At 36.7% G+C, this 26,154-nt stretch overlaps 1 protein-coding gene across 3 annotated transcripts in view; it reads left to right on the top strand.

The window, feature by feature from the left end:
- Positions 1–24,639, top strand: part of SLC35F5 (solute carrier family 35 member F5) — a 47,816-nt gene extending 23,177 nt beyond the window's left edge. For 2 of the 3 annotated variants that reach the window (XM_033231715.1, XM_033231717.1), the window contains 7 exons: positions 778–842; positions 2,932–3,036; positions 6,884–7,043; positions 9,222–9,312; positions 19,533–19,687; positions 20,803–20,896; positions 23,794–24,639. In XM_033231715.1, the coding sequence (XP_033087606.1) occupies positions 778–842; positions 2,932–3,036; positions 6,884–7,043; positions 9,222–9,312; positions 19,533–19,687; positions 20,803–20,878 (652 nt within the window). In that variant the 3' untranslated portion in view covers positions 20,879–20,896; positions 23,794–24,639. The remainder of the gene's footprint in view (positions 1–777; positions 843–2,931; positions 3,037–6,883; positions 7,044–9,221; positions 9,313–19,532; positions 19,688–20,802; positions 20,897–23,793) is intronic. The other variant, XM_033231716.1, reaches the window with a different exon arrangement.
- The last annotated feature ends 1,515 nt before the right edge of the window (positions 24,640–26,154 follow it).

Raw genomic sequence — 26,154 nt, 5'->3', positions numbered from 1 at the left:
AGCAATATCTCATCTACTTGAAAACATGTTACAATTTATAAGATTCATAGAAATAGAAAGACAATGTAAGTTCCCTGAGGACAGGAACCACATCTGTCTTGGTCACTTCTGTAACCCAGTGCTTTGCTCATATTAGATGCCCAGAAAATAACAATTGATTTTATGAATGACCTCTGATATCTCTACAACCTTAATTCAGTCTTATTTTTATCCACTAAAATCATGAGATTAGTGAAATTGTTTAAGCACATAAGGATAGTTTTACCGTTAATTTAGATTTTACCAATAAGCAGAGTAAGTACTGTTACATTGCTGGATTTATATGGGTTTGATATATTTGTGTAATCCAAAAGAAAGATTGGAAAGGGATGACAAGTTGGTTAATTCATTCCTAATTGAAAGACAGTTGATAGCATAGCACTTAAGAGCACTGGACTGTGGAGTAAAACTGCCTGCGTTTCAGTCTTGGCTATGTGATCTTGGTCAAGTTAGCTTACCTCTTTGTGTATTAGTTTTCACATGTAAAATGGGAATGGCAGTAATAATACTTCCTTATAAAGCATAATGTTGTATATTTTATGAAGATTAAATGAGTTAATATGAATATAACACTATATTATATTGATATTGTTAGATATTGTTATTGAAATTGCTAAATTATTTGACAGTGTTACCCAAAGTTGAGATTAGTCTTGATCACTTATAAATAATTTTTATCTTTATGATTAGCCTTTTCACAATTGTTTAGCTCATCATTAATGACTGTTATTCTCATAGCATTGGAGGTGTTGTACTGGTAAACCTGTCAGGGTCTGAAAAATCTGCTGGAAGAGATACAATAGGTAAGTACTTGACTCTGCATTCTCTCTGTTGAGAGTATACAGGAAAGTATTTTGTTAGAGTAAACAAGAAAGTCAAATGTGCATGCTCACGCGCACACACGTATAAAGGGTAGGCACTAGCAGGGTGTTTTTTTAAACTTTTCCTTTGGAAATAATGTTAAAAAATGCATAAATATTTTAGTGAATTCTCATAGCCTTCACCCAGATTTTTCAAATGTTAACAACTTACATAACTATTATACAGTTATAAAAATCAGGAATCAACATTGACTATAATACTGTTATCTACAAAGCCTTTTCAAATTTTGCCATTTTTTACACTAATGTTCTTTTTCCAATCTAGGATCATTTATTGCATTTAATTGTCATGTTTCCTTAGTTTCCTTTAAATGCAGAACTGTTTCTCAGTCTTCTTTTATGACCTTGACACTTTTGTAGGGTCCCACCTAGTTGGTTTGCAGAATGTTCCTCAATTTGTATTTGTCGGACATTTTCTTTGGTTAAATTGAGGTTGTGCATTTTTGTTAAGAATATAATGGAAGTGATATTGTTTCCTGATCAGTGCATTCTACCAACAGGCATTGATATTGATTTGTCCTGTTGCTGGGAATGTTAATTTTAAGGTAGTTAAAATCAACCACCTTATTCTAGTGTAAAGTTACTAATTTTTCCCGTTGTAAGTAATAAGCATCTTGTCGGGGATTCTTTGAGGCTATACAAATTTCCTGTTGCTGTCATATCACCCAGGAATATTGTCATTCACCTTGATTCTTGTCTGAAACAGTTACTGCTATGATGAACACTTAGTTTTTGATCCATTGCTTAGACTTAACAAAAACAAAAATAAACAGAACCTAGCTAGGCTGAGCATGGTGACTCATGCCTGTTATCCCAGTGCTTTGGGAGGCCAAAGTTGGAGGATTGCTTGAGGCCAGGAGTTCAAGACCAGCCTGGGCAGCATAGTGAGACCTCATAATAAAAAATAAACCTATATTAATTATTTCTCTTTGGATACTTCTTTAGATATTTGAGGTTTATTGAATAGAACAATGCTTTCTGAATTATTCCTAACTACTACCCAGTGAGCTGTGCTTTGAACCTCCTCACCTCTTTCTCACCCAGAGCAGCTTTGTGTATACAAATACATAAAACAATATATGTATTTGGTATGTGCATGTGTATGCAAGATTTTGTTGACAAAAGCTTTTAAAAAGTTGGAAAATAATAAAAGATGTAATAAAACATTAATCTTTTGAATAATTGATTAAAGTATTAAATATGACCACTTGGCAGAACATTATTTAGCTGTTTTGAAAGGTTGAAATGTTTTTGAGAGAGAGTTAATGAAGAGAATCAGTATTTATTATTCATGTACTGTGAGAGCTGTATTATGTTAGCTATTTTGGAACATTAAAAAGTATAAATTATGTGTTTGTAGTTTTCAAGGAGTTCTTGATTTGGAACAATATGAGATTTATAAAATGAAGCTACTAGGGATTAAACTAATACCATGCTTGACAATAGTAAGTATTGTCTAAAACAGAAGACAGAACAGAAATGCAGCAGATTAGAAAGAGGATGCTTTGTGGAAGAAATGAAACTCTAACAGAGTCTTTAAGATGGGAGTGGTAGTGCAGTACATATTAAGAATGATATATGGGGGTAAGGAAGACAATACAAGTAACAGCTTAGTGATGGAAAGAAACATTTGTTAAGTTGGAAAATGCCAGGTGTCAAGATTGTTTATGTAGGGTAAATAAGAAACATGCATTTCCAAATTAAAAACAAAGTGTTACTTTTTAGTTGTATTATTATAATATGTATAGGTTTTGGTCAGATCATTGAGGTGAATGCTTTTGCATTTGTTTGTTAACACACTAAACTCCTTCCTGTACTCCTAAAAGACATGGATGGGGTAGGCTATACCTTTTCATTATATATCTTTGTATCAATATAATGGTGATTTATCTAATTATATATCTTTTCACTTTTGTATATTCTTGCAATATTATCTGACACATTATTGGATTTTAAGTGTATATTGAATGAATTAATGAGTGGTTGCTTTAAATCATGTTGATTTTTACAGGTTCCATTTGGTCTCTTGCTGGAGCCATGCTCTATGCTGTCTATATTGTTATGATTAAGAGAAAAGTAGATAGAGAAGACAAGTTGGATATTCCAATGTTCTTTGGTAAGAATATGTTTAACTTGTGAGGCTATTTACTGTAAATGTCTAACACAGGGTTTTGCTTTTGTTTTTTTGGACAGAATAGGGAACTCTTTTTTTTTTTTTCTTCTATATGATTCTTTAAAACCATTTAAAGATTATGAAGGCCAATCCCAATGTTTACTTTATCCTGCATGGTTGTGTACCTATGAGGGAATGCCCATCTCCTTAGTGTGTGACAGAAACTCCTAACACCTTTTTTCAAATTGGTGTCTTCAGACTGCAAGTCAGATATTTATCTCATTGATATGACAGAGTTATGCTCTTATAAGCATGTGAGAGTTTACCTGCTGTATTTTACATTTTGCCAGTTTTGAATAGTTAGCAAAGGATTGGGGCGACTGCCCCCAAATTATATGTTTAACGTTCTCGCAGTCTGTGTACTTATTTACATTAAAAATTGTGGGCCATTTAAAGGCTTTTCATTTGCATTTTATCTTTAAGACACAGACACTTTTATAACATAGATTCATTCTCAAATTACCCAATTATAGTTTCTGGATATGGTTTATGAATTTTCCTTTGCCTAACGTCAGTTCAGGAAAGAACTTGCGACATCTATAGGACTGCAGAAGAAGAACACATTGACAAGCTATCTTTAAAAAGATATCTGAATATAAATAGATAAAGAAGCTCAGTGATAAGAGTTCAAAGTGCAGCTTACAAGGAGTCAGGAGACCTGGAATCCAGCTGTTGTAACTTTATTTATCTCATAGACATCTGGAATATGAGAAAATTGGACTAGATGAATGGCCTCTAAACTGTGATTTAGGGAATAGATAGGCTCCTGGGATGGTTGGAAGGAAATAGAGTTGCATGCAGGGGTCTAGTTCTTGGACTCCTTTGCTGCTTCACCTGTGGAACAGCTCTACTTTGTTGAGCATTTTGCATTAGAATTTAATTTGTAGTAAAGATTTTTCTTATGGTTGGGCATGGTGGCTCACTGCTGTGATCTCAGCACTTTGAGAGGCTGAGGCAGGAGGATTGCTTGAAGCCAGGGATTTAAGATCAACCTGGTCAACATAGGGAGACCGCATTTCTATTTAATTTTTTTTAAAAGACTATTTTAAAACTAAAAATAGTTTAAATACCTGTATCTGAAGACTAACAAAAATAAAATGTTTGAAAAGCCATGAGGCTGACTGATTGCTTAAATTCTTTTTAAATACAGAATTCAAGAAATATAGCTTAATAGCCAGGTTTGGTTGCATGTGTCTGTAATCCCAGCTACTTGAGAGGCTGAGGCAGGAGAATCACTTGAGTCCAGGAGTTCAAGTCTGCAGTGAGCTTTGACTGTGTCTCTGCACCCTAGCCTGGGTGACAGAATAAGATGCTGTCTCTTAAAAAAGAAAAGATAATTTTAATGATATTTTATTTGGCAGTCACAGAAAATTTTATTTGGAATGGAATAAAATGCTAGCTTTTTTTAGTGTTGTAGGTAGGTGATTGGGTCAGTGGTACTTTTTAAAAATTTAAACGTTGACAACTTGCAAGAAAAATTGCTTAATTTACTCATATTAGGGAGAGTGCATATAGACTTGTAGCTTATGTTGGTCCTGTTCATATGTGATGTGATATGTAAAGCAGTATTGATCTGCCCTGGGCTTTAGAATAGACAGGATTCGGAGAAGTCAGGATTGGGATATTGGGGGCTCTTCAGGCAAGGGAGTTTGAGCAGAGGCTTAACGGGGAGCAGTAAGTAGATCTGAATGATTGTGCTGGAACTTCGCTTTGTGTGTGGTGCCAGATTCTGGGCACTCTAGGGAACAGGTGGAGTCATTGGGACTTTTGTCTTTAGGTCAAAGTATGTTAATTTATGTGGGATTTCATAGACTCAGCATCTCAGGGACCAGAAAATAGATTTAGTTCTTGGTAATGCCACATTTTGGTGTTTCATTAAAACAACTTTGTAATGTTATTTAAGCATTTTAGGTCATGTGTCCTGTATATGTGTTCTTTTGTTGTTTTTTTAATCAATAGATGTCTGAAGGTGGTGTATTAAGTCTGTTTTCCCACTGCTATAAAGAACTACCTGAGACTGGGTAATTTATAAACAAAAGAGGTTTAATTGACTCACAGTTCTGCATGGCTGGGGAAGCCTCAGGAAACTTACAATCATGGCGTAAGGTGAAGGGGAAGCAAGGCATGTTTTACACACTGGCAAGGGAGAGAGAACTTGTGAAGGGGGAACTGCCAAACACATTAAAACCATCAAATCTTGTAAGGACTCACTATGATGTGAAGAGCATGGGGGAACTGCCCCCATGATCCAGTCACCTCCCACCAGGTCCCTCCCTGACACATGGGGATTACAATTTGAGATGAGATTTGGGTGGGGACACAGAGCCAAACCATAATAGTTGGGCTCCCTAAAACAGGATATGAGACGGGGAATTTGTGTAGGTGATTTATTGTGGGGAGTTCACTGAAGGAAAAACTTGGAGTGAAGGAAGCAAGATAAAGAAGGGGAAAGAACCATGTGGCACACAAGTATAACTGAGGTTTGGCCCAATTCATTGCAGGTGCTGGGGCGGGGAGCAGTGGGAGAGCAGCTAATATGTCTGGGCCTTGAGCCATGATGGCCGGCCTCATAACGCCTCCATCAGTTAGTCATGAGCTGCAGAAGATGGGGTGGGGTGGAGGGTGGGAACTTGCTGGGAAAGGCAGACTTATTTGCCCCTCCCTTCACAGAAGTGGGGTGGCTGTGAGTCTTCAGCATCAGATAGAGAGTGGGTGCTCCTGCCCTGTTAAGATTTAATTAGGCATCCTAATTACCGGTTTATTATTTAGGTGACATAGTAAGTATCAATTATGTATCTACTGTAATTTAATTTTCTTTTAAGAAAGCTAGTTACCACATAAATCATATAGCAAATTTGTGACATAAACTACATAGAAAGTACAACAAAATTTATTATACAGTTGTAATTTTTTTCTTTATAGTCTTTACTTTCACATGTATGTAGTCATATATAAACTTAATTTCTATAGTAATATTTGCTAACTTTTATTAAATGCTTACTATGTGTCAGATACTATGCTATATTTTATGTGTTTAATCTTCTCAGCAACCTAATTACATATTATTAAATATTATGTTTATAGATTGGAAAACTGGTATAAAGTTTTAAAAGAGATATATAAGGTTTGCACTACTATTCAATGATAGAGCTGGGATTGGACCCAGGCAGTCAGACTGCCGAGCACACACTTAACCACTATGTGGGATGGCTTTCCTTAATAACTGATCAGTCTGTACTTTGCTCATATGTTGAATAGTTCTTTGTGTGTACAAACTTTCTCACTAACTAGCTAGAGCTCTGGGAATGCAGGAACCAAGAGTTTTATCTCCTTTGGAACTTCTTCCATTACTGCTCACATAGCACAAGTGTTTTGGACATAAATACTTGAATCAGAGAGCAAACCATCTAATTCCTTAAAATTAATTTAGGCTGAATACACAAACACATACATACCAGTTATTTCTTTTAAGTTCTAGGGCACTATATTGTCAGTTGCTAAGGCTAACAACCCTTCTTGTTGAGTTGTCCTAAGTGGTTTACTCCACAGTAGTTGCTCCCATACAGTGGGATAGTTGAACTGACCGATCACCAGTTGCTTCAGACAGTTTTCTTTTTATGGTTTTGAGCTATTCACAGGACTGACTTAAAAACAAACCAACAGAAGGCTTAGCTAATGAAATCTCCCAGAGTGCTTTTGTGCAAAATCTAATTTTGATTTTAGAGTTAATAAGCTTGGAGAATAGAAATAAATCACGATTTTAACTTTTGTTTCTTTTATACATGTTCAGGTTTTGTAGGTTTATTTAATCTGCTGCTCTTATGGCCAGGTTTCTTTTTACTTCATTATACTGGATTTGAGGACTTCGAGTTTCCCAATAAAGTAGTATTAATGTGCATTATCATTAATGGCCTTATTGGAACAGTACTCTCAGAGTTCCTGTGGTTGTGGTATGTACTGTTTATTCTCCAATTATTAATTATCAGTTGATTAATTTTTGGATATTTTAAGCGTTTATATTTTGTCTGTTTGCTGGTGGCCCTTCCTGTGCACCCCATTCTGCAACACACGTAAAACTGAATACTTTAACTCCACTAGAGCAAGGACTTTGTTTTTTAACTTCTGTGTGCCCATTCCAGAGTAGTGCCTTGTCCACAGAAGGAGCTCAATAAATACTTGTTGAATGAAGGAATGAATATGAATGGTCTAAATCTGTAAAAATGTTTTAGAAAGTGAAGTATTATGCAAATGAAAGTAGTCATTATCTAATGGATATCCGAATGTATGAGTTATGTATGCCAAGTGTGAATGCATGAGTTCTAATTGAGAATCCAGGAGATGGTGCTTATTTAAGAGGCTTTGGAATATCTCTTTGCTTGTTCATAGGTGTTTTTGTTTTATTTATTTTCACGACCTTTCATATGGGTGAGCCAGATATGTAAACCTTAAACTCTGATTGATTTGAGATGTTAACATCCTTTGATATGCTATATATCCAATATATTGATATGCAATAATAACTTAAAATAATTTGAAGACGGTATCATGTATGGAGTTTGAGAAACCTTTCAAATAACAGAGCTTTATATTTAGTCCTATTTTTATTTAATAGAAACTTAAATGAATAGAATGAATAAAACATAAATGAATAAAATGAATTTTATTACATACCCATTGAAACTGTAAACTAGTTTTCCCTTGTGAAAGACTGCAACAGAAATGGACTTTTTTGTGGAGTCTTCCTTAATGCTCTGCCTATACTGCTGTGCCTCCCTGCCCAGTTAAGGAATATCTGTTTTCTTGGATCCCCCATATTCACTCTCTTTTGTGTAATGCTTAAAAATTTACTTTGTATTGTAGTAATTTATGTTCTTATCTAAACTCCTTTGCTGATCTAAAATTCTTTAAAATCATGATCCATTTACTCATTAATTTTTTCATCTTTAATTATGTACATTTTAGATACTCTATTGTTTTAACTTGAACTATTAACAGATGACAAAAGGCTTTAGCCATCAGCTAAATTGGATCCACCTTAAAAGCTGGATTAAGTCAAACAGGCTTTATAATTCTACCTTCCAGGTTTTTTATTATAGTACTCTGCATGACAAATATCCAAGAACATATGCTATATTTGACCCCAAACGCTCTTCTCACAGAGCAGCTAAGTAGTGGGAACCACAAGTACTTAAATTCCCTTTACCTCATCAAAAAGGACTAATTTTTCAGCCTCTGTTCAGTACTTCTAGTGACACTTTATTGAGAGATAGGCCCTTTTATTGCAGGACAGCATTATTAATTCTGACATATACTGAGCTAGATTTTACTTGCCTATAACTTCCATGGATCTGTAGTCCTAACGATATACATTATGGTTTTGTCTTGGCTTATAATTCATGTTCTCCTTATAAACCCAAATTATCAGTCTTTATAAATGGCTCATCTGTCTCCATTGGGTATAATATTTTCTTTCAATTCAACAAAATTATATGCAGATAGATATTTCAAAATTTCATACCCACATTGATAATTCAAGGTGAAATTAAAGAATTTAACTTTTGGTTAGGACAATTGTTAGAAAAACGGAAAACAAGAAGATATTTTTAAAGAATATTCAAGCCTTTCTTTTTTATGCCAAGCCAAATCAAAAGAATAACACACTATTTTAGTGTTCATGAAGGTGAGATATTTTTGCTTGGTGACAGAATCACATGTTGGCTTATCACTTCCTTAAAGTCTATGTGTGAAGTATTGTCCTGCAACATTAGTAATGCTGTTTTCTTTGTTATCTACATATCATCACAAAACTGTAATAACTTCAACAGGTTTTTTAAAAAATTAATGAAATATAAGCTATAAACCCAAAGTTGAATATCTGCAAACAAATCTTGAAAATAACATAAAATATTTTGAGCTTTTTATACTTATATATTTGTATTTTTAATATTTGAAGAAAAACTTTGAGAATCATCTTAATGACTTTATTATATTTTATGTCTCAATCCATCCTAACCTCTTATCTTTGCTTCTGATCTCAGAAGCCTATATTATAAGAAAGTCTTTGTTCAGTGTTTTTCTTTGGTTATTTAATTTTTTTAATATAGAAATGTCTATTTTCTTTTTTTTAGGGGCTGCTTTCTTACCTCATCATTGATAGGCACACTTGCACTAAGCCTTACAATACCTCTATCCATAATAGCTGACATGTGTATGCAAAAGGTAAGGAAACTATTATTCATAGATATTTTAGGTATGTTATTAAAACAAACCTAATGAAAGTTGAGATGTGATTAAATTATAAGGATACAAACATAAATAATACTTGATGCTTTCTCTCCCAAGGTGCTTTACTACATAGAAATATAAAAAGTACCAAAGAAATAGATAATTTCCATTTTTAGCTTTTCCATTTTTTTCCCTAAATTTCTAAGTTAAGGGCATCATCTTCAAATGTAATTCTCCAGTTTTAGAGCTGATTCTGTTCCAGATGTTCTTTGGTAAGTCACATTTTATCATATAAGCATTTTAGTTTCTGCGATGAACCCTATCACAGGTTCCTTAACACTATGCTGATACTACTGAAGATATGAGCAGTACATGAATAATGTTGTTTGCAGTGAATGTTAGCCATCTCTCTCTGGACTCAACAGAGTGGGTGTCCCATCCCTCTTCTCTGAAGGCCTAGTATGGATGTGGGGATTCTTGTAATAATATTGGCAATGCTAACACCCAGAAAAGAGAATCTGGGATGTTTCTCCCAACAGCCTAGAAGGGAAGAGTTTATTCAGTGCTCCTAGGTGTAGCAGGAAGAACAGAGGTATGCTGTTGCCTACACTGAAAGATGGAGCATAGCCATTTATCACACAGTTCAGTAGATGTAGGCATTTAACTACAACTACTAAGTCACAGAAGTGTGTGTGTGTGTGTGTGTGTGTGTTTTAGTCTAATATAATTTGAAGAGGGAAATATTTCAAGGCCTAAATGTGTACAAGCAATAGTCAAATTTTTAAAGCTATTTTTCTTTAGGTCTTTGTGCAGTTTTTAAGATAAAAGTGGCCAGACACCATGGCTCATGCCTGTAATCCCAGCACGTGGGAGGCCGAGGCAGGCGGATCACTTGAGGTCAGGAGTTCGAGACCAGCCTGGCCAACATAGTGAAACCCCGACTCTACTAAAAATACAGAAATTAGCTGGGTGTGGTGGTGTACACCTGTAATTCCAGCTACTTGGGAGGCTGAGGCAGGAGAATCACTTGAACCTGGGAGATGGAGGTTGCAGTGAGCTGAGATCATGCCACTGCACTCCAGCCTGGGCAACAGAACAAGATTCCGTCTCAAAAAAAAAAAAAAGATAAAAGCAAAATATGCTTAGTGCTATATATCCTCTCTATTTATAAAACAATTCTTTACTGATATTTAACTTTGTTTTATGGTTCAGTAATTTCTTACTTATTTGTCATGGTTAAAGAACTGAGATTCTCTCCTTAATTGAGAATTATCTTACATAACTTGCATTTTCATGGAATGTGGATATTCTGTATAACACTAACAGTACACATAATTACAAATCATTCTTTTATAGATTTAAGTAATATCTAGGTCCTTCTTCATCTTCAGGTCATAATCCTGAATATGAACCAAAATGGTTGTGAAACTGGGAAAGTGCTACTTGTTAAAGGATTTTCGTAGGCCACTGTGTAAATCATCTTTATTGTACTGATATTTTAAAAACATAAGCTTTCGTAGATTGAAAAAAAATTGCAGGTTAATGTTCAGGAATTTTTAAGAGAATAGTCACGGGACCTAATTTTATTTAATGATTAGTCATTTAATAATTATCATTTACAAATAATAATGGTTATAATTTGTTTAATAAAGTATTTTAGGATAAAGGCAAAACAGGGGAAAATGTATGTACAAGCAATTAATTATAAAAACATAACTAAACTTTAACTGCTGAGTTCTAGATATGAAGACAATCAAGAAAAATATTTGGTTTTCTTGACTGTCTTCATATCTAGAACTGGGCAATCAGTTAAAGGAGTAGGCTGTGCGTTGGGGTTGGTATTGAGGTTAGGGACATTCCATCTGGAAAAAGCAGCAGAGTGTGTCCAGAAGTGTGACAGAAACATGGTAAGAGAAATCTACTTTTATAGGGTTTTAGGTTCACTTAGCTAACTGTATTTATATATAGCTTCTGAAATGTTAGCATATTAACATTATTGTGCTTGAAACAAATTGGTTATTTAAGTCTATTTATAATTATTTTATATAATAGGAAGCATCCCTGATCATATTCTATTTTATATTCAGATATGTTTAGGAATTAGAAAACAATTTTTTGTTTACATAGGTAATTTTCTTTGTTGTAATAAGTGGCTTCATTTCTTTTGTCTTAGCTTGTTGGAAATCAAATTAGAAGTTTTTTATTATGAGACAACATATAAACAACTACATTGTTGCAAGCGAACTTGCCTTCTAAAGTCTTCTAGGGCTTTATCTGTCTTTATTAAGTTTGCTTTGATTCAGTTACAAAATAAGGTTTTAAGTTGAATATTCATGAAATCATTCTGTCAACTATAGCTACATTTTTAATTACATTGTTTATAACTTCTTAATACCTTTTCTGATCTTGGGTAATTTAAATGCAGCATGGTTTTTCCTGATTATTAGTCATTCTGGCAAATATTCCAGGAATATGTTAAAATATATTGGTAATTTCATAGCTAAATGAACACTTTTTAGTTTAATGACTATTCTTTCTGGGGTGTTCTCAGGCTGACTTAGTCACTGTGGATAAATACCATACAAATAGGGCATGCATGTTAAAAATCGCCAGTTATTATTCTTCTGTTATGCATTGTGAGTTCCCTCATAAAAGACATTATGCTCACAAAACCTCTTTACTCTGACTAATGGTGCTATGAACTGGAACAGTATTATGTTTTCCACCAGAGGGAGTCTTGCCTGTGATTCCAGACTTTTTTTTTTTTTTTTGGAATTATCAAAGAGGGCAAACACAGTTTTCCTTTCCTATTTTACAGATAGAAGTTACTATTTTCATCATTTTTTTAAAGCAAACCTCCTGTGTCCTGCACTTAAGTCTCAGTAGCTGATCGGTGTAGGCTTCTTTGACAATTGTTTCTGATCTTTAGTTGAGTCTAGATGGTAAAAGTTAACTAGTGAAAGGGAAGAATTAGTTTTGTTTTGGTAGCTTTATGGCATCTCATTTTTTTTATTTTTATTTATTTTTATTTTTTAACCGACCTTCTATGTTGTATTTCAAATATTTGACATGGGTGCACCTTTGCAATACATTTATAGATAATTTTTAATTTTCTGTCCCAGATTATATATTTTCATGTAGATAGAATTTTAGCATTCCATTTTAATTCTTCCTAGGTCGCCTCATTGCAATGTGGTTACAGATCATGTACGATTTTGGACTTTATTGATATTATCTTTCTTTTTTTTATTATTATACTTTAAGTTCTAGGGTACATGTGCATAACATGCAGGTTAGTTACATATGTATACTTGTGCCATGTTGGTGTGCTGCACCCATCAACTCGTCAGCACCCATCAATTCATCATTTATATCAGGTATAACTCCCAACGCAATCCCTCCCCCCTCCCCCCTCCCCATGATAGGCCCCGGTGTGTGATGTTCCCCTTCCCGAGTCCAAGTGATCTCATTGTTCAGTTCCCACCTATGAGTGAGAACATGCGGTGTTTGGTTTTCTGTTCTTGTGATAGTTTGCTAAGAATGATGGTTTCCAGCTGCATCCATGTCCCTACAAAGGACGCAAACTCATCCTTTTTTATGGCTGCATAGTATTCCATGGTGTATATGTGCCACATTTTCTTAATCCAGTCTGTCACTGATGGACATTTGGGTTGATTCCAAGTCTTTGCTATTGTGACTAGTGCCGCAATAAACATACGTGTGCATGTGTCTTTATAGCAGCATGATTTATAATCCTTTGGGTATATACCCAGTAGTGGGATGGCTGGGTCATATGGTACATCTAGTTCTAGATCCTTGAGGAATTGCCATACTGTTTTCCATAATGGTTGAACTAGTTTACAATCCCACCAACAGTGTAAAAGTGTTCCTATTTCTCCACATCCTCTCCAACACGTGTTGTTTCCTGACTTTTGAATGATTGCCATTCTAACTGGTGTGAGATGGTATCTCATTGTGGTTTTGATTTGCATTTCTCTGATGGCCAGTGATCATGAGCATTTTTTCATGTGTCTGTTGGCTGTATGAATGTCTTCTTTTGAGAAATGTCTGTTCATATCCTTTGCCCACTTTTTGATGGGGTTGTTTGTTTTTTTCTTGTATATTTGTTTGAGTTCTTTGTAGATTCTGGATATTAGCCCTTTGTCAGATGAGTAGATTGCAAAAATGTTCTCCCATTCTGTAGGTTGCCTGTTCACTCTGATGGTAGTTTCTTTTCCTGTGCAGAAGCTCCTTAGTTTAATTAGATCCCATTTGTCAATTTTTGCTTTTGCTGCCGTTGCTTTTGGTGTTTTGACATGAAGTCCTTGCCCATGCCTATGTCCTGAATGGTATTACCTAGGTTTTCTTCTAGGGTTTTTATGGTATTAGGTCTAACATTTAAGTCTCTAATCCATCTTGAATTAATCTTCATATAAGGAGTAAGGAAAGGATCCAGTTTCAGCTTTCTACTTATGGCTAGCCAATTTTCCCAGCACCATTTATTAAATAGGGAATCCTTTCCCCATTTCTTGTTTCTCTCAGGTTTGTCAAAGATCAGATGGCTGTAGATGTGTGGTATTATTTCTGAGGACTCTGTTCTGTTCCATTGGTCTATATCTCTGTTGTGGTACCAGTACCATGCTGTTTTGGTTACTGTAGCCTTGTAGTATAGTTTGAAGTCAGGTAGCGTGATGCCTCCAGCTTTGTCCTTTTGACTTAGGATTGTCTTGGCAATGTGGGCTCTTTTTTGGTTCCATATGAACTTTAAAGCCGTTTCTTCCAATTCTGTGAAGAAAGTCATTGGTAGCTTGATGGGGATGGCATTGAATCTATAAATAACCTTGGGCAGTATGGCCATTTTCACGATATTGATTCTTCCTATCCATGAGCATGGTATGTTCTTCCATTTGTTTGTGTCCTCTTTTATTTCACCGAGCAGTGGTTTGTAGTTCTCCTTGAAGAGGTCCTTTACATCCCTTGTAAGTTGGATTCCTAGGTATTTTATTCTCTTTGAAGCAATTGTGAATGGGAGTTCATTCATGATTTGGCTCTCTGTTTGTCTGTTTCTGGTGTATAAGAATGCTTGTGCTTTTTGCACATTAATTTTGTATCCTGAGACTTTGCTGAAGTTGCTTATCAGCTTAAGGAGATTTTGGGCTGAGACAATGGGGTTTTCTAAATATACAATCATGTCATCTGCAAACAGGGACAATTTGACTTCTTCTTTTCCTAACTGAATACCCTTGATTTCTTTCTCTTGCCCGATTGCCCTAGCCAGAACTTCCAACACTATGTTGAATAGGAGTGGTGAGAGAGGGCATCCCTGTCTTGTGCCAGTTTTCAAAGGGAATTTTTCCAGTTTTTGCCCATTCAGTATGATATTAGCTGTGGGTTTGTCATAAATAGCTCTTATTATTTTGAGGTACGTTCCATCAGTACCGAATTTATTGAGCGTTTTTAGCATGAAGGGCTGTTGAATTTTGTCAAAGGCCTTTTCTGCATCTATTGAGATAATCATGTGGTTCTTGTCTTTGGTTCTGTTTATATGCTGGATTACGTTTATTGATTTGCGAATGTTGAACCAGCCTTGCATCCCAGGGATGAAGCCCACTTGATCATGGTGGATAAGCTTTTTGATGTGCTGCTGAATCCGATTTGCCAGTATTTTATTGAGGATTTTTACATTGATGTTCATCAGGGATATTGGTCTAAAATTCTCTTTTTTGTTGTGTCTCTGCCAGGCTTTGGTATCAGGATGATGTTGGCCTCATAAAATGAGTTAGGGAGGATTCCCTCTTTTTCTATTGATTGGAATAGTTTCAGAAGGAATGGTACCAGCTCCTCCTTGTACCTCTGGTAGAATTCAGCTGTGAATCCATCTGGTCCTGGACTTTTTTTGGTTGGTAGGCTATTAATTATTGCCTCAATTTCAGAGCCTGCTATTGGTCTATTCAGGGATTCAACTTCTTCCTGGTCTAGTCTTGGAAGATTGTAAGTGTCCAGGAAATTATCCATTTCTTCTAGATTTTCTAGTTGATTTGCGTAGAGGTGTTTATAGTATTCTCTGATGGTAGTTTGTATTTCTGTGGGGTCCGTGGTGATATCCCCTTTATCATTTTTTATTGCGTCTATTTGATTCCTCTCTCTTTTCTTCTTTATTAGTCTTGCTAGCGGTCTGTCAATTTTGTTGATCTTTTCAAAAAACCAACTCCTGGATTCATTGATTTTTTGGAGGGTTTTTTGTGTGTCTATCTCCTTCAGTTCTGCTCTGATCTTAGTTATTTCTTGCCTTCTGCTAGCTTTTGAATGTGTTTGCTCTTGCGTCTCTAGTTCTTTTAATTGTGATGTTAGAGTGTCAATTTTAGTTCTTTCCTGCTTTCTCTTGTGGGCATTTAGTGCTATAAATTTCCCTCTACACACTGCTTTAAATGTGTCCCAGAGATTCTGGTATGTTGTATCTTTGTTCTCATTGGTTTCAAAGAACATCTTTATTTCTGCCTTCATTTCGTTATGTACCCAGTAGTCATTCAGGAGCAGGTTGTTCTGTTTCCATGTAGTTGAGCGATTTTGATTGAGTTTCTTAGTCCTGAGTTCTAGTTTGATTGCACTGTGGTCTGAGAGACAGTTTGTTATAATTTCTTGTACATTTGCTGAGGAGTGCTTTACTTCCAATTATGTGGTCAATTTTGGAATAGGTGCGATGTGGTGTTGAGAAGAATGTATATTCTGTTGATTTGGGGTGGAGAGTTCTATAGATGTCTATTAGGTCCGCTTGGTGCAGAGATGAGTTCAATTCCTGGATATCCTTGTTAAGTTTCTGTCTCATTGATCTGTCTAATGTTGACAGTGGAGTGTTGAAGTCTCCCATTATTATTGTATGGGAGTCTAAGTCTCTTTGTAAGTCTCTAAGGACTTGCTTTGTGAATCTGGGTGCTCCTGTATTGGGTGCATATATATTTAGGAGAGTTAGCTCTTCCTGTTGAATTGATCCCTTTACCATTATGTAATGGCCTTCTTTGTTTCTTTTGATCTTTGATGGTTTAAAGTCTGTTTTATCAGAGACTAGTATTGCAACCCCTGCTTTTTTGTGTTCTCCATTTGCTTGGTAGATCTTCCTCCATCCCTTTATTTTGAGCCTATGTATGTCTCTGCATGTGAGATGGGTCTCCTGAATACAGCAGACTGATGGGTCTTGACTCTTTATCCAGTTTGCCAGTCTGTGTCTTTTAATGGAGCATTTAGTCCATTTACTTTAAGGTTAATATTGTTATGTGTGAACTTGATCCTGCCATTATGATATTAACTGGTTATTTTGCTCGTTAGTTGATGCAGTTTCTTCCTAGCCTCGATGGTCTTTACATTTTGGCATGTTTTTGCAATGGCTGGTACCGGTTGTTCCTTTCCATGTTTAGGGCTTCCTTCAGGGTCTCTTGTAAGGCAGGCCTGGTGGTGACAAAATCTCTAAGCATTTGCTTATCTGTAAAGAATTGTATTTCTCCTTCACTGATGAAATTTAGTTTGGCTGGATATCAAATTCTGGGTTTAAAATTCTTTTCTTTAAGAATGTTGAATATTGGCCCCACTCTCTTCTGGCTTGTAGGGTTTCTGCCGAGAGATCTGCTGTTAGTCTGATGGGCTTCCCTTTGTGGGTAACCCGACCTTTCTCTCTGGCTGCCTTTAAGATTCTTTCCTTCATTTCAACTTTGGTGAATCTGGCAATTATGTGTCTTGGAGTTGCTCTTCTGGAGGAGTATCTTTGTGGCTGTGTATTTCCTGAATTTGAATGTTGGCCTGCCCTACTAGGTTGGGGAAGTTCTCCTGGATGATATCCTGAAGAGTGTTTTCCAACTTGGTTCCATTTTCCCCCTCACTTTCAGGCACCCCAATCAGATGTAGATTTGGTCTTTTTACATAATCCCATACTTCTTGCAGGCTTTGTTCATTTCTTTTTCTTCTTTTTTCTTTTGGTTTCTCTTCTCGCTTCATTTCATTCATTTGATCCTCAATCGCTGATACTCTTTCTTCCAGTTGATCGAGTCGGTTACTGAAGCTTGTGCATTTGTCACGTATTTCTCGTGTCATGGTTTTCATCTCTGTCATTTCGTTTATGACCTTCTCTGCATTAATTATTCTAGCTGTCAATTCTTCCACTCTTTTTTCAAGATTTTTAGTTTCTTTGCGCTGCGTACGTAATTCCTCCTTTAGCTCTGAGAAGTTTGATGGACTGAAGCCTTCTTCTCTCATCTCGTCAAAGTCATTCTCTGACCAGCTTTGATCCGTTGCTGGCGATGGCTGCACTCCTTTGCAGGGGGAGATGCGCTCTTATTTTTTTTAATTTCCAGCTTTTCTGCCCTGCTTTTTCCCCATCTGTGTGGTTTTATCTGCCTCTGGTCTTTGATGATGGTGATGTACTGATGGGGTTTTGGTATAGGTGTCCTTCCTGTTTGATAGTTTTCCTTCTAACAGTCAGGACCCTCAGCTGTAGGTCTGTTGGAGATTGCTTGAGGTCCACTCCAGACCCTGTTTGCCTGGGTATCAGCAGCAGAGGTTGCAGAAGATAGAATATTGCTGAACAGCAAGTGTACCTGTCTGATTCTTATTTTGGAAGCTTCCTCTCAGGGGTGTACTCCACCCTGTGAGGTGTGGGGTGTCAGACTGCCCCTAGTGGGGGATGTCTCCCAGTTAGGCTACTCAGGGGTCAGGGACCCACTTGAGCAGGCAGTCTGTCCCTTCTCAGATCTCAACCTCCGTGTTGGGAGATCCACTGCTCTCTTCAAAACTGTCAGACAGAGTTGTTTGAGTCTGCAGAGGTTCCTGCTGCTTTTGTTGTTGTTGTTGTTGTTGTTTAGCTGTGCCCTATCCCCAGAGGTGGAGTCTACAGAGACAGGCAGGTTTCCTTGAGCTGCTGTGAGCTCCACCCAGTTCGAGCTTCCCAGTGGCTTTGTTTACCTACTTAAGCCTCAGCAATGGCGGGCGCCCCTCCCCCAGCCTCGCTGCTGCCTTGCGGTTAGATCGCAGACTGCTGTGTTAGCAATGAGGGAGGCTCCATGGGCATGGGACCCTCCCGGCCAGGTGTGGGATATATTCTCCTGGTGTGCCCGTTTTCTTAAAGTGCAGTATTGGGGTGGGAGTCACCCGATTTTCCAGGTGTTGTGTGTCTCAGTTCTCCTGGCTAGGAAAAGGGATTCCCTTCCCCCTTGCGCTTCCCAGGTGAGGTGATGCCTCGCCCTGCTTCAGCTCTCGCTGGTCGGGCTGCAGCAGCTGACCAGCACCAATTGTCCGGCACTCCCTAGTGAGATGACCCCAGTACTTCATTTGAAAATGCAGAAATCACCGGTCTTCTGTGTCGCTCGCGCTGGGAATTGGAGACTGGAGCTGTTACTATTCGGCCATCTTGCTCTGCCTCAATATTTTTTATTTTCTTTTTATTTATATATTTGTTTTCTTGTTTTTTTGTTATTTTTTTCTTTTTGATTTTAATACCTCCACCCTACTTACAGATATTTTTTATTTTCTTGACAACCCTGATAAATGATGGATTGGAGGTTCAGACTTGCTGACATCAGAGGGCCCTTCACTGATGAGGCTTGTCTTGTTGCTTGTCTTCTCTGGCTAATATTCCTTAGTAAAAGTATTCCTTTATTTTTTTCTTTATTTTACTTAGTCATTATTTCATTTTGAGATTTTTTCGTTTATTGCTAGTTTTGAGTGTCATAAATTTGCACTTAATTTGTTTTTAGTACTGTCATAAGAACTGTAGCATACACAGGATAGCACAACTATAACTTTTTACGAAAATGTACATTTTTTGAAGATGACTGCAGAAACTGAAGAAGAGGGAGCTATTTGAGACTAGGCAGCAAACAGTGAAGAAGGAATGAGCAACATGGTGTGTAGGACCAAAGTTTCATACTGTGTATCTCTACTCTCAGTGTGCAATGCCTATAAATGGAAAGTATGCTTTTTTGGCTTTCCTTTAGCCTGTTTTCCAAGAAAGAACTATTTTTGTTGGTAATTTAGGTACATGGAATTGTAAGTTGAAGTCTTGAATTCTTTCTTAATAATAATACACTTAATACGCTGTCAGTGTTTGATTTTGTCTTCCCGTTGTTCTTATTCCTGCTACTTTTCACAAATAGAAAACTTACATTGAAGGGGGAAATTACCTTAATGATAATTGTGGGTGTGTTTTTTCCTCTATCTTTTATTTTTAGGTGCAGTTTTCTTGGTTATTTTTTGCAGGAGCTATCCCTGTATTTTTTTCATTTTTTATTGTAACTCTCCTATGCCATTATAATAATTGGGATCCTGTGATGGTGGGAATCAGAAGAATATTTGCTTTTATATGCAGAAAACATCGAATTCAGAGGTAAGTTTAGTCCCAATACACATTTTTAAAAATAGTGTTTGCTAGATAACTGAGAATTGCATCATGCTGGCCTAGCTTTTAGAGATTTTGTGAGGAATTATTGAAAGATGATAACTTATATGTTATGGCAGATAAAAATAAAATAATTTGTTTAGATCTTGTGGGTAATAAGATTCTTTCTCTTTCTCTCTCTCTCTCTTTCCTTTCTCTCTTTCTTTCTGCTTTTCTCTTTCTTGACAGAGTCTTGCTCTGTAGCCCAGCCTGGAGTGCAGTGGCATGACCTCAGCTCACTGCAACCTCTGCCTCCTGGGTTCAAGTGATTCTCTGCCTCAGCCTCCTGTGTAGCTGGGATCACAGGCACGCACCACCATGCCCAACTAATCTTTGCATTTTTAGTAGAGACAGGGTTTCACCATGTTGGCCAGGCTGGCCTTGAATTCCCGACCACAAGTGATTTGCCTGCCTAGTAACTACATTTTTTAAAAAAAGTTTTGATTCACAGGTAATACCAAAAGGTTTACTGTTTTGCCATAACGAACTTAAATATAGAAAACTTTTATTGGTTTGAACATTATTCGTGATAGAATAGTATTGCCTCAATTTTTATTTCCAATTCCTTTCTATTTAAGAATGAAAGCTTTTTACATTTTGCTATGAAAAGAACTTGATTCCAGTGACTCTGGAGGCTGAGGTGGGAGGATTGCTTGAGGTTAGGAGCTCAAGACCAGCCTGGGCAACATATCAAGACCCTGTCTCTAAGAAAATAAAAAAAAAATTACCCAGACATGATGGCATATACCTGTAGTCCCAAGCTATTTGGGAGGCTGAGGTAGGAGGACCACTTGAACCCAGGAATTCAAAGCTGCAGTGAACTATGATAGCACCACTACACTTTAGCCTGGGTGACAGAGTGATACCCTGTCTCTTATTTAAAAAACAAACACAAAAACCGCTAACTTGGTACAAGTTCTTGGGAAATTTTATCCTAGTGTTAGTTCTGCCACTGACTTGCATCCTGCCCACATAGCTTCAGCCAATGGAATAAATAAGGTTTAAGGTTCCTTTTCAGCTCTAAAGCTTTCCTTAATTATTGCCTTTTTTTTTTTTTTCTCAAGAGTTCCAGAAGACAGCGAACAGTGTGAGAGTCTCATTTCTATGCACAGTGTTTCTCAGGAGGATGGAGCTAGTTAGCTGTTGTCTGTAGCCCAGGTTTGTATGTGAGCTGGGTTTAGTATTGAATATGGTTCTTATTTGTGTAATATTCAAACAAAGGATTGATTTTTTTTTTTTTTTTTGAGATGGAGTCTCACTCTGTCGCCCAGGCTGGAGTACAGTGGCGTGAACTCGGCTCACTGCAAGCTCCGCTTCCCGGGTTCATGCCATTCTCTTGCCTCAGCCTCCCGAGTAGCTGGGACTACAGGTGCCTGCCACCACGCCCGGCTAATTTTTTGTATTTTTAGTAGACCTGGAGTTTCACCGTGTTAGCCAGGAGGGTCTCGATCTCCTGACCTCGTATCTGCCAGCCTCAGCCTCCCAGAGTGCTGGGATTACAGGCGTTGAGCCACCGCACCTGGCCAGGATTGATTTTTATAATTAGTTGTTTGAGAGGCCATACAGCCTTAAAGGCTAAAGGTACTAAAGCCTGGGCTCCAATTCTATCTTCTGCACATACTAGCTGTGTGGCCCTATGCAAGATTCTTAATCCCTTGGTGCTCTGGTTTTCTTATTTGTGAAATGGGATTACAATAGAACCTCCCTTATAAGGGTGTTAAAACAGTAAATACTTGGTAAATATAAAGTATGTACAATAGTGCCTGACTCAAATGATCAGAAATTTTTAACTCTTATTTTTATTCATGCTAAGGGTCATTTTATTTAATAATATGCTTTAGAAAAATATTTTTTCTGTGATCATAAAAGTAAGAAAAATGTAATATTCTGGTGTACAATATACTGGTTGGAAAATACTAGTCTTTTATGTGTGTGTTTTACATAACTGGCACAGTGTATATCCTTATTCTCTGACATTGCTTTGTCATTTAACAATGCTTCTGGAATATTTTCCCATTTTTTACATTTTAAGAAATAGTGTCTTTTATATGTCTTCGATGGTAGAGTACATGACATTTTGCTGAATGGATGCTTGAATTAAATGCAACATACATATTTTGCAGGTACAAAAGTGATTATTTAGAATGAAAGATCACAATAAACTACTAGAATTCTGAAGATCCAGGCCTCTTTTTCTGAGACATCTTTAGGCAATTTATATTGAAATATTTCTTGATTGCTACTGAGTTTTCCCTCCCTTCTAGAACATTGTACAACTCCTGTCAATTGTTAACACTTACGTTGGGCTTGAAGTTTAAGTTTCATTATCCTCATGGTAAACTGCTTCTAACCTACGGCTAACTGTCCTGGTTTTCTATTTTTCTTGAGTGGGCTGTTTTTAAATCTATACTGTTTTTAAATCTATACTGCACATGGTTTAAGCTGTAGTTCTCCAAGACTTTTTGTACAAGGCAGCTACCCCTGCCCTTCCCTGCCCTGCCCATCCTGCTTTCATTCTCTTCCCACTCTGAGGAAATTAAACTCTTAGCTGATTACTTTGGTATTTTCCTTCTTGTCTCCCTAAGTATCATGCTTATGACTTCTGTTCCATGAGTTCTCAGTTTTAGGCATCTTCAGCTGACTTTTCCACTGAGATCAATGAAGACAGATTATTTTCAACTTTACTCCTCCTCTGCTCCCACCTCACATGCCTCCTGTCTCCATATCAGTTCTGTCTCCTCATCATCCCTGTATAGTTATTGCATAATTTTGGATAGATCCGTAGTCAGTGTTTATATTGCTGTCACTAAAAAATTGTTACTTATAACTGAGCCATGTAGGATTTGTCCTGGTATTTTCCTTATCCAGAGATCCTGTTACTACCCTTTTTGGAGAATAAACCTTAAGTCTTCTCCTGGGTTAGAGAAAAAGCACTTGGCCAACTGTGAAAAGTAAGAGAGGGCATCTGAGTGTCTCTCTGCTTTTGCTATAGACATTATACCAGTCTTCCTGTTTTTGGTTGTTTCTTCATCCCTCCTTACAGAGATATCTGGTCCTATTTTTCCATTGCTAACTAAGAGTTGGCTGTTATTTTCTCATCTCTCTACTTTTCTTTTTGTCCATGTGGTTTATTCCTTTTAAGAAAAAAATTCCAAGCTGGGCACAGTGACTCATGCCTGTAATCCTAGCATTTTGGGAGGCTGAGGAGGGAGGATCACTTGAGCTGAGGAGTTTGAGACTAGCCTGGGCAACATAGTGAGACCTTACTTCTATTGAAAAATATATTTTTTAACCCTTTATTTTCTTTTTAGTGAGGTTTTGGAGAACAAGTGGAACTAAATATGTGTTTATGCGCCATCTTTAAATTTAAAAAAAACCATAAACACAATTATAGTAAGTCCTCACTTAACATCATCAATAGGTTCTTATAAACTGTGACTTTCAGCAAAATTACAGCAAAACCAATTTTTTTTTTTTTTTTTTTTTGCATCAAGATTGTAATGTAACAACACTGAACAAAACAATGTTATTCGGGGAGCTAAAGTCAGTTTCTTAGAACCTGTGACATTAAGTGAGGACTTTGTATTCTTGAAAGCTTTTTAATGCTGTAATTTATGCATTATTTTTCTTGGGTATGCTGTGCATTGTTCTCATACTCACACTTAAACCCACCCATATCCAGCAAGGTTTCAGTATTTTTAGAAGTGAGAGCTGGGTAAAGAAGAAAGAGTGAAGACTAAAGAAGATGGATTGCAACAGAGTAGAATAGACTGGGCAAGTGTCTTTGTCTTTGTAGGAGTAATGGTGGAATATACCAGGAGTAAAACTAACTGCTAATACACAATCTCTAGTGTCGATGTCAGCTTTTGACATTGCTATAGAAGTCACATTCATAAGTTCTTAGTACTCCAAATTTGAGTATCCAGTTATTAAGTATGTATACCGTGAAAATAGGTATTTCATTTTAAGATAATTTGCTTTTTAAAATGTAAACTGTAGAAAACTAAAACTATGAAATTATAATCTAATCACATTTCTGTGGTTTTTGTCTTTAGCACGATAATGGAACTATACAGCGAAGAGACAATCTCTGGCAAGTTTTTGTAGAAAAAATGTTTCAGTGCCTAGTCTGAAAAATAACAGTTTCAGTTCTTTGAAACTCTAAAATATATTTTTCTCATATCTGTTTTCTTCATTTTCATAATGAAGCACTTTGCTATGTAGCTGTGTACGTATCACTACAGTTCTAGGAAGTTCCAGTCTACAGTCCATCCAAAGGACCAACCTGCCTTACACATCTCAAGGAATTCAGCTGTTGAAATCATTTGAACTAATCAAGGAATAAATCCTAATGTTCCGGGACTTTATTTTCACATACTTGTTAAATGCTGGAATATATTATGAAAATGTTTTCAAGAAATCACTTAAGTGTTCATAGACCAGTGTTTCTGACAGGTAAAATGCTAAAATAGGCTACCTGTAGTAAGTATGGATGATATTTTTGGGTTTTGTTGAATATTGCAAATTAACCATACAAAAAATGTTTAATTTATGCAACAAACATGTTTGTGCAAATTTTGTGGGACTTTAAAAAGAATAAATATTTGAGAAAATATCTGGTTCACTTACACTACATTTACTGTATTATTCTTTTATAGCATTAGGTGCCTTGTATTTTAAATCTGTGAGAAACCATGGCAAATTTTTAAAGGGGAAGTATTTTATAAAATGAAGAAATATGTATTTCTAAAGGCTATATTGCTGTAAACTTAATTGATAAAGCTCTGTTTAATTTAGAGTTTTGAAGAAATAGTCTCCCTTCAATTAAGAAATTTTCATAATGGAATGATTTAAATTGAAGTGACAAAGAGTATTATTAAAATACAATGTTTATATGTGTATTTGTGTATTATAGATGTATCAAGTGATTTCTAATTTTTTCTCATATGAATATGCCAGATTACTCTAGAACTAGATGCCTCTTCTTTAAATAATTTTAGTTTTCCTGAATAAATTTGTAATGGTTAAAGTACCAAGGAAGGAAGGCGAGAAGGGATTCTGTTTTTTTTTTTTTTTTTTTTTTTGAGGCGGAGTCTCGCTCTGTCGCCCGGACTGGAGTGCAGTGGCCGGATCTCAGCTCACTGCAAGCTTCACCTCCCGGGTTTACACCATTCTCCTGCCTCAGCCTCCCCAGTAGCTGGGACTACAGGCGGCCGCCACCTCGCCCGGCTAGTTTTTTTTTGTATTTTTAGTAGAGACGGGGTTTCACTGTGTTAGCCAGGATGGTCTCGATCTCCTGACCTCGTGATCCGCCCGTCTCGGCCTCCCAAAGTGCTGGGATTACAGGCTTGGGATTCTGTTTTTAAAATCACATCTGAACTGTTCCTCTACTAAGATTAAATTAAATGTAAAATACTCCTAATTGCAATTCTTAAACTTAGGCACATGTACTCACTGTGCAAGTGCTCCTGGACTCTATTCACCATAGGTATCAGTAAACGTGTGTCCCAGGATTCACAGGCTTTTGATTAATCAATATTCTTTTCAAGTTTCTGTGAATAGTTTAGTTCTCTTCAAAATTTCTTAACTAATCTGATTTTTAAGAATTCATTTTGCAGTGTTTAGCTTCCTATTCACATTCTTAAAATTGCTTTGGTGTTACCATGAGTCGAAAATGAAGTTTAGCCTTCCTTCTGCTTCATTCTGAGAACTTCTTTATTACCTTTAAAAATTGTTTATGATATTAAATTTAAAATACAAACAGCTCTCTCTCTCTCTTTTTAATCATCCAGCCCAAAATGGCAAAAACAGCTCTTTTCTCATGTGGCACCACCAATAACGCAAGTTAAAAATAGTGTTGAGTGGCCGGGCGCGGTGGCTCAAGCCTGTAATCCCAGCACTTTGGGAGGCCGAGACGGGCGGATCACGAGGTCAGGAGATCGAGACCATCCTGGCGAACACAGTGAAACCCCGTCTCTACTGAAAAAAAAATACAAAAAACTAGCCGGGCGTGGTGGTGGGCGCCTGTAGTCCCAGCTACTCGGGAGGCTGAGGCAGGAGAATGGCGTAAACCCGGGAGGCGGAGCTTGCAGTGAGCTGAGATCCGGCCACTGCACTCCAGCCTGGGCGACAGAGCGAGACTCCTTCTCAAAATAATAATAATAATAATAATAATAATGTTGAGTTTATTATACTTTTGACCTCTTTAGCTCAACAGGATGAAGGCATGTAAAGAATGTGGACTTCTGAGGAATTTTCTTTTAAAAAGAACTTAATGAAGTAACATTTTAATTACTAAAGGACTACTTTTGGTTGAAGTTTATTATCTAGATACCTCTACTTTTTGTTTATGCTGTTCGATAGTTCACAAAGACCTTCAGCAATTTACAGGGTAAAATAGTTGTAGTGGAGGTGAA

This window comes from Trachypithecus francoisi, unplaced genomic scaffold (assembly GCF_009764315.1).
Source record: "Trachypithecus francoisi isolate TF-2019V2 unplaced genomic scaffold, Tfra_2.0 Lachesis_group13, whole genome shotgun sequence".
Taxonomy (NCBI): Eukaryota; Metazoa; Chordata; class Mammalia; order Primates; family Cercopithecidae; genus Trachypithecus; species Trachypithecus francoisi.
The sequence above is the reverse complement of the archived record's forward strand: the minus strand, read 5'-3'. Positions and strand labels throughout refer to the sequence as shown.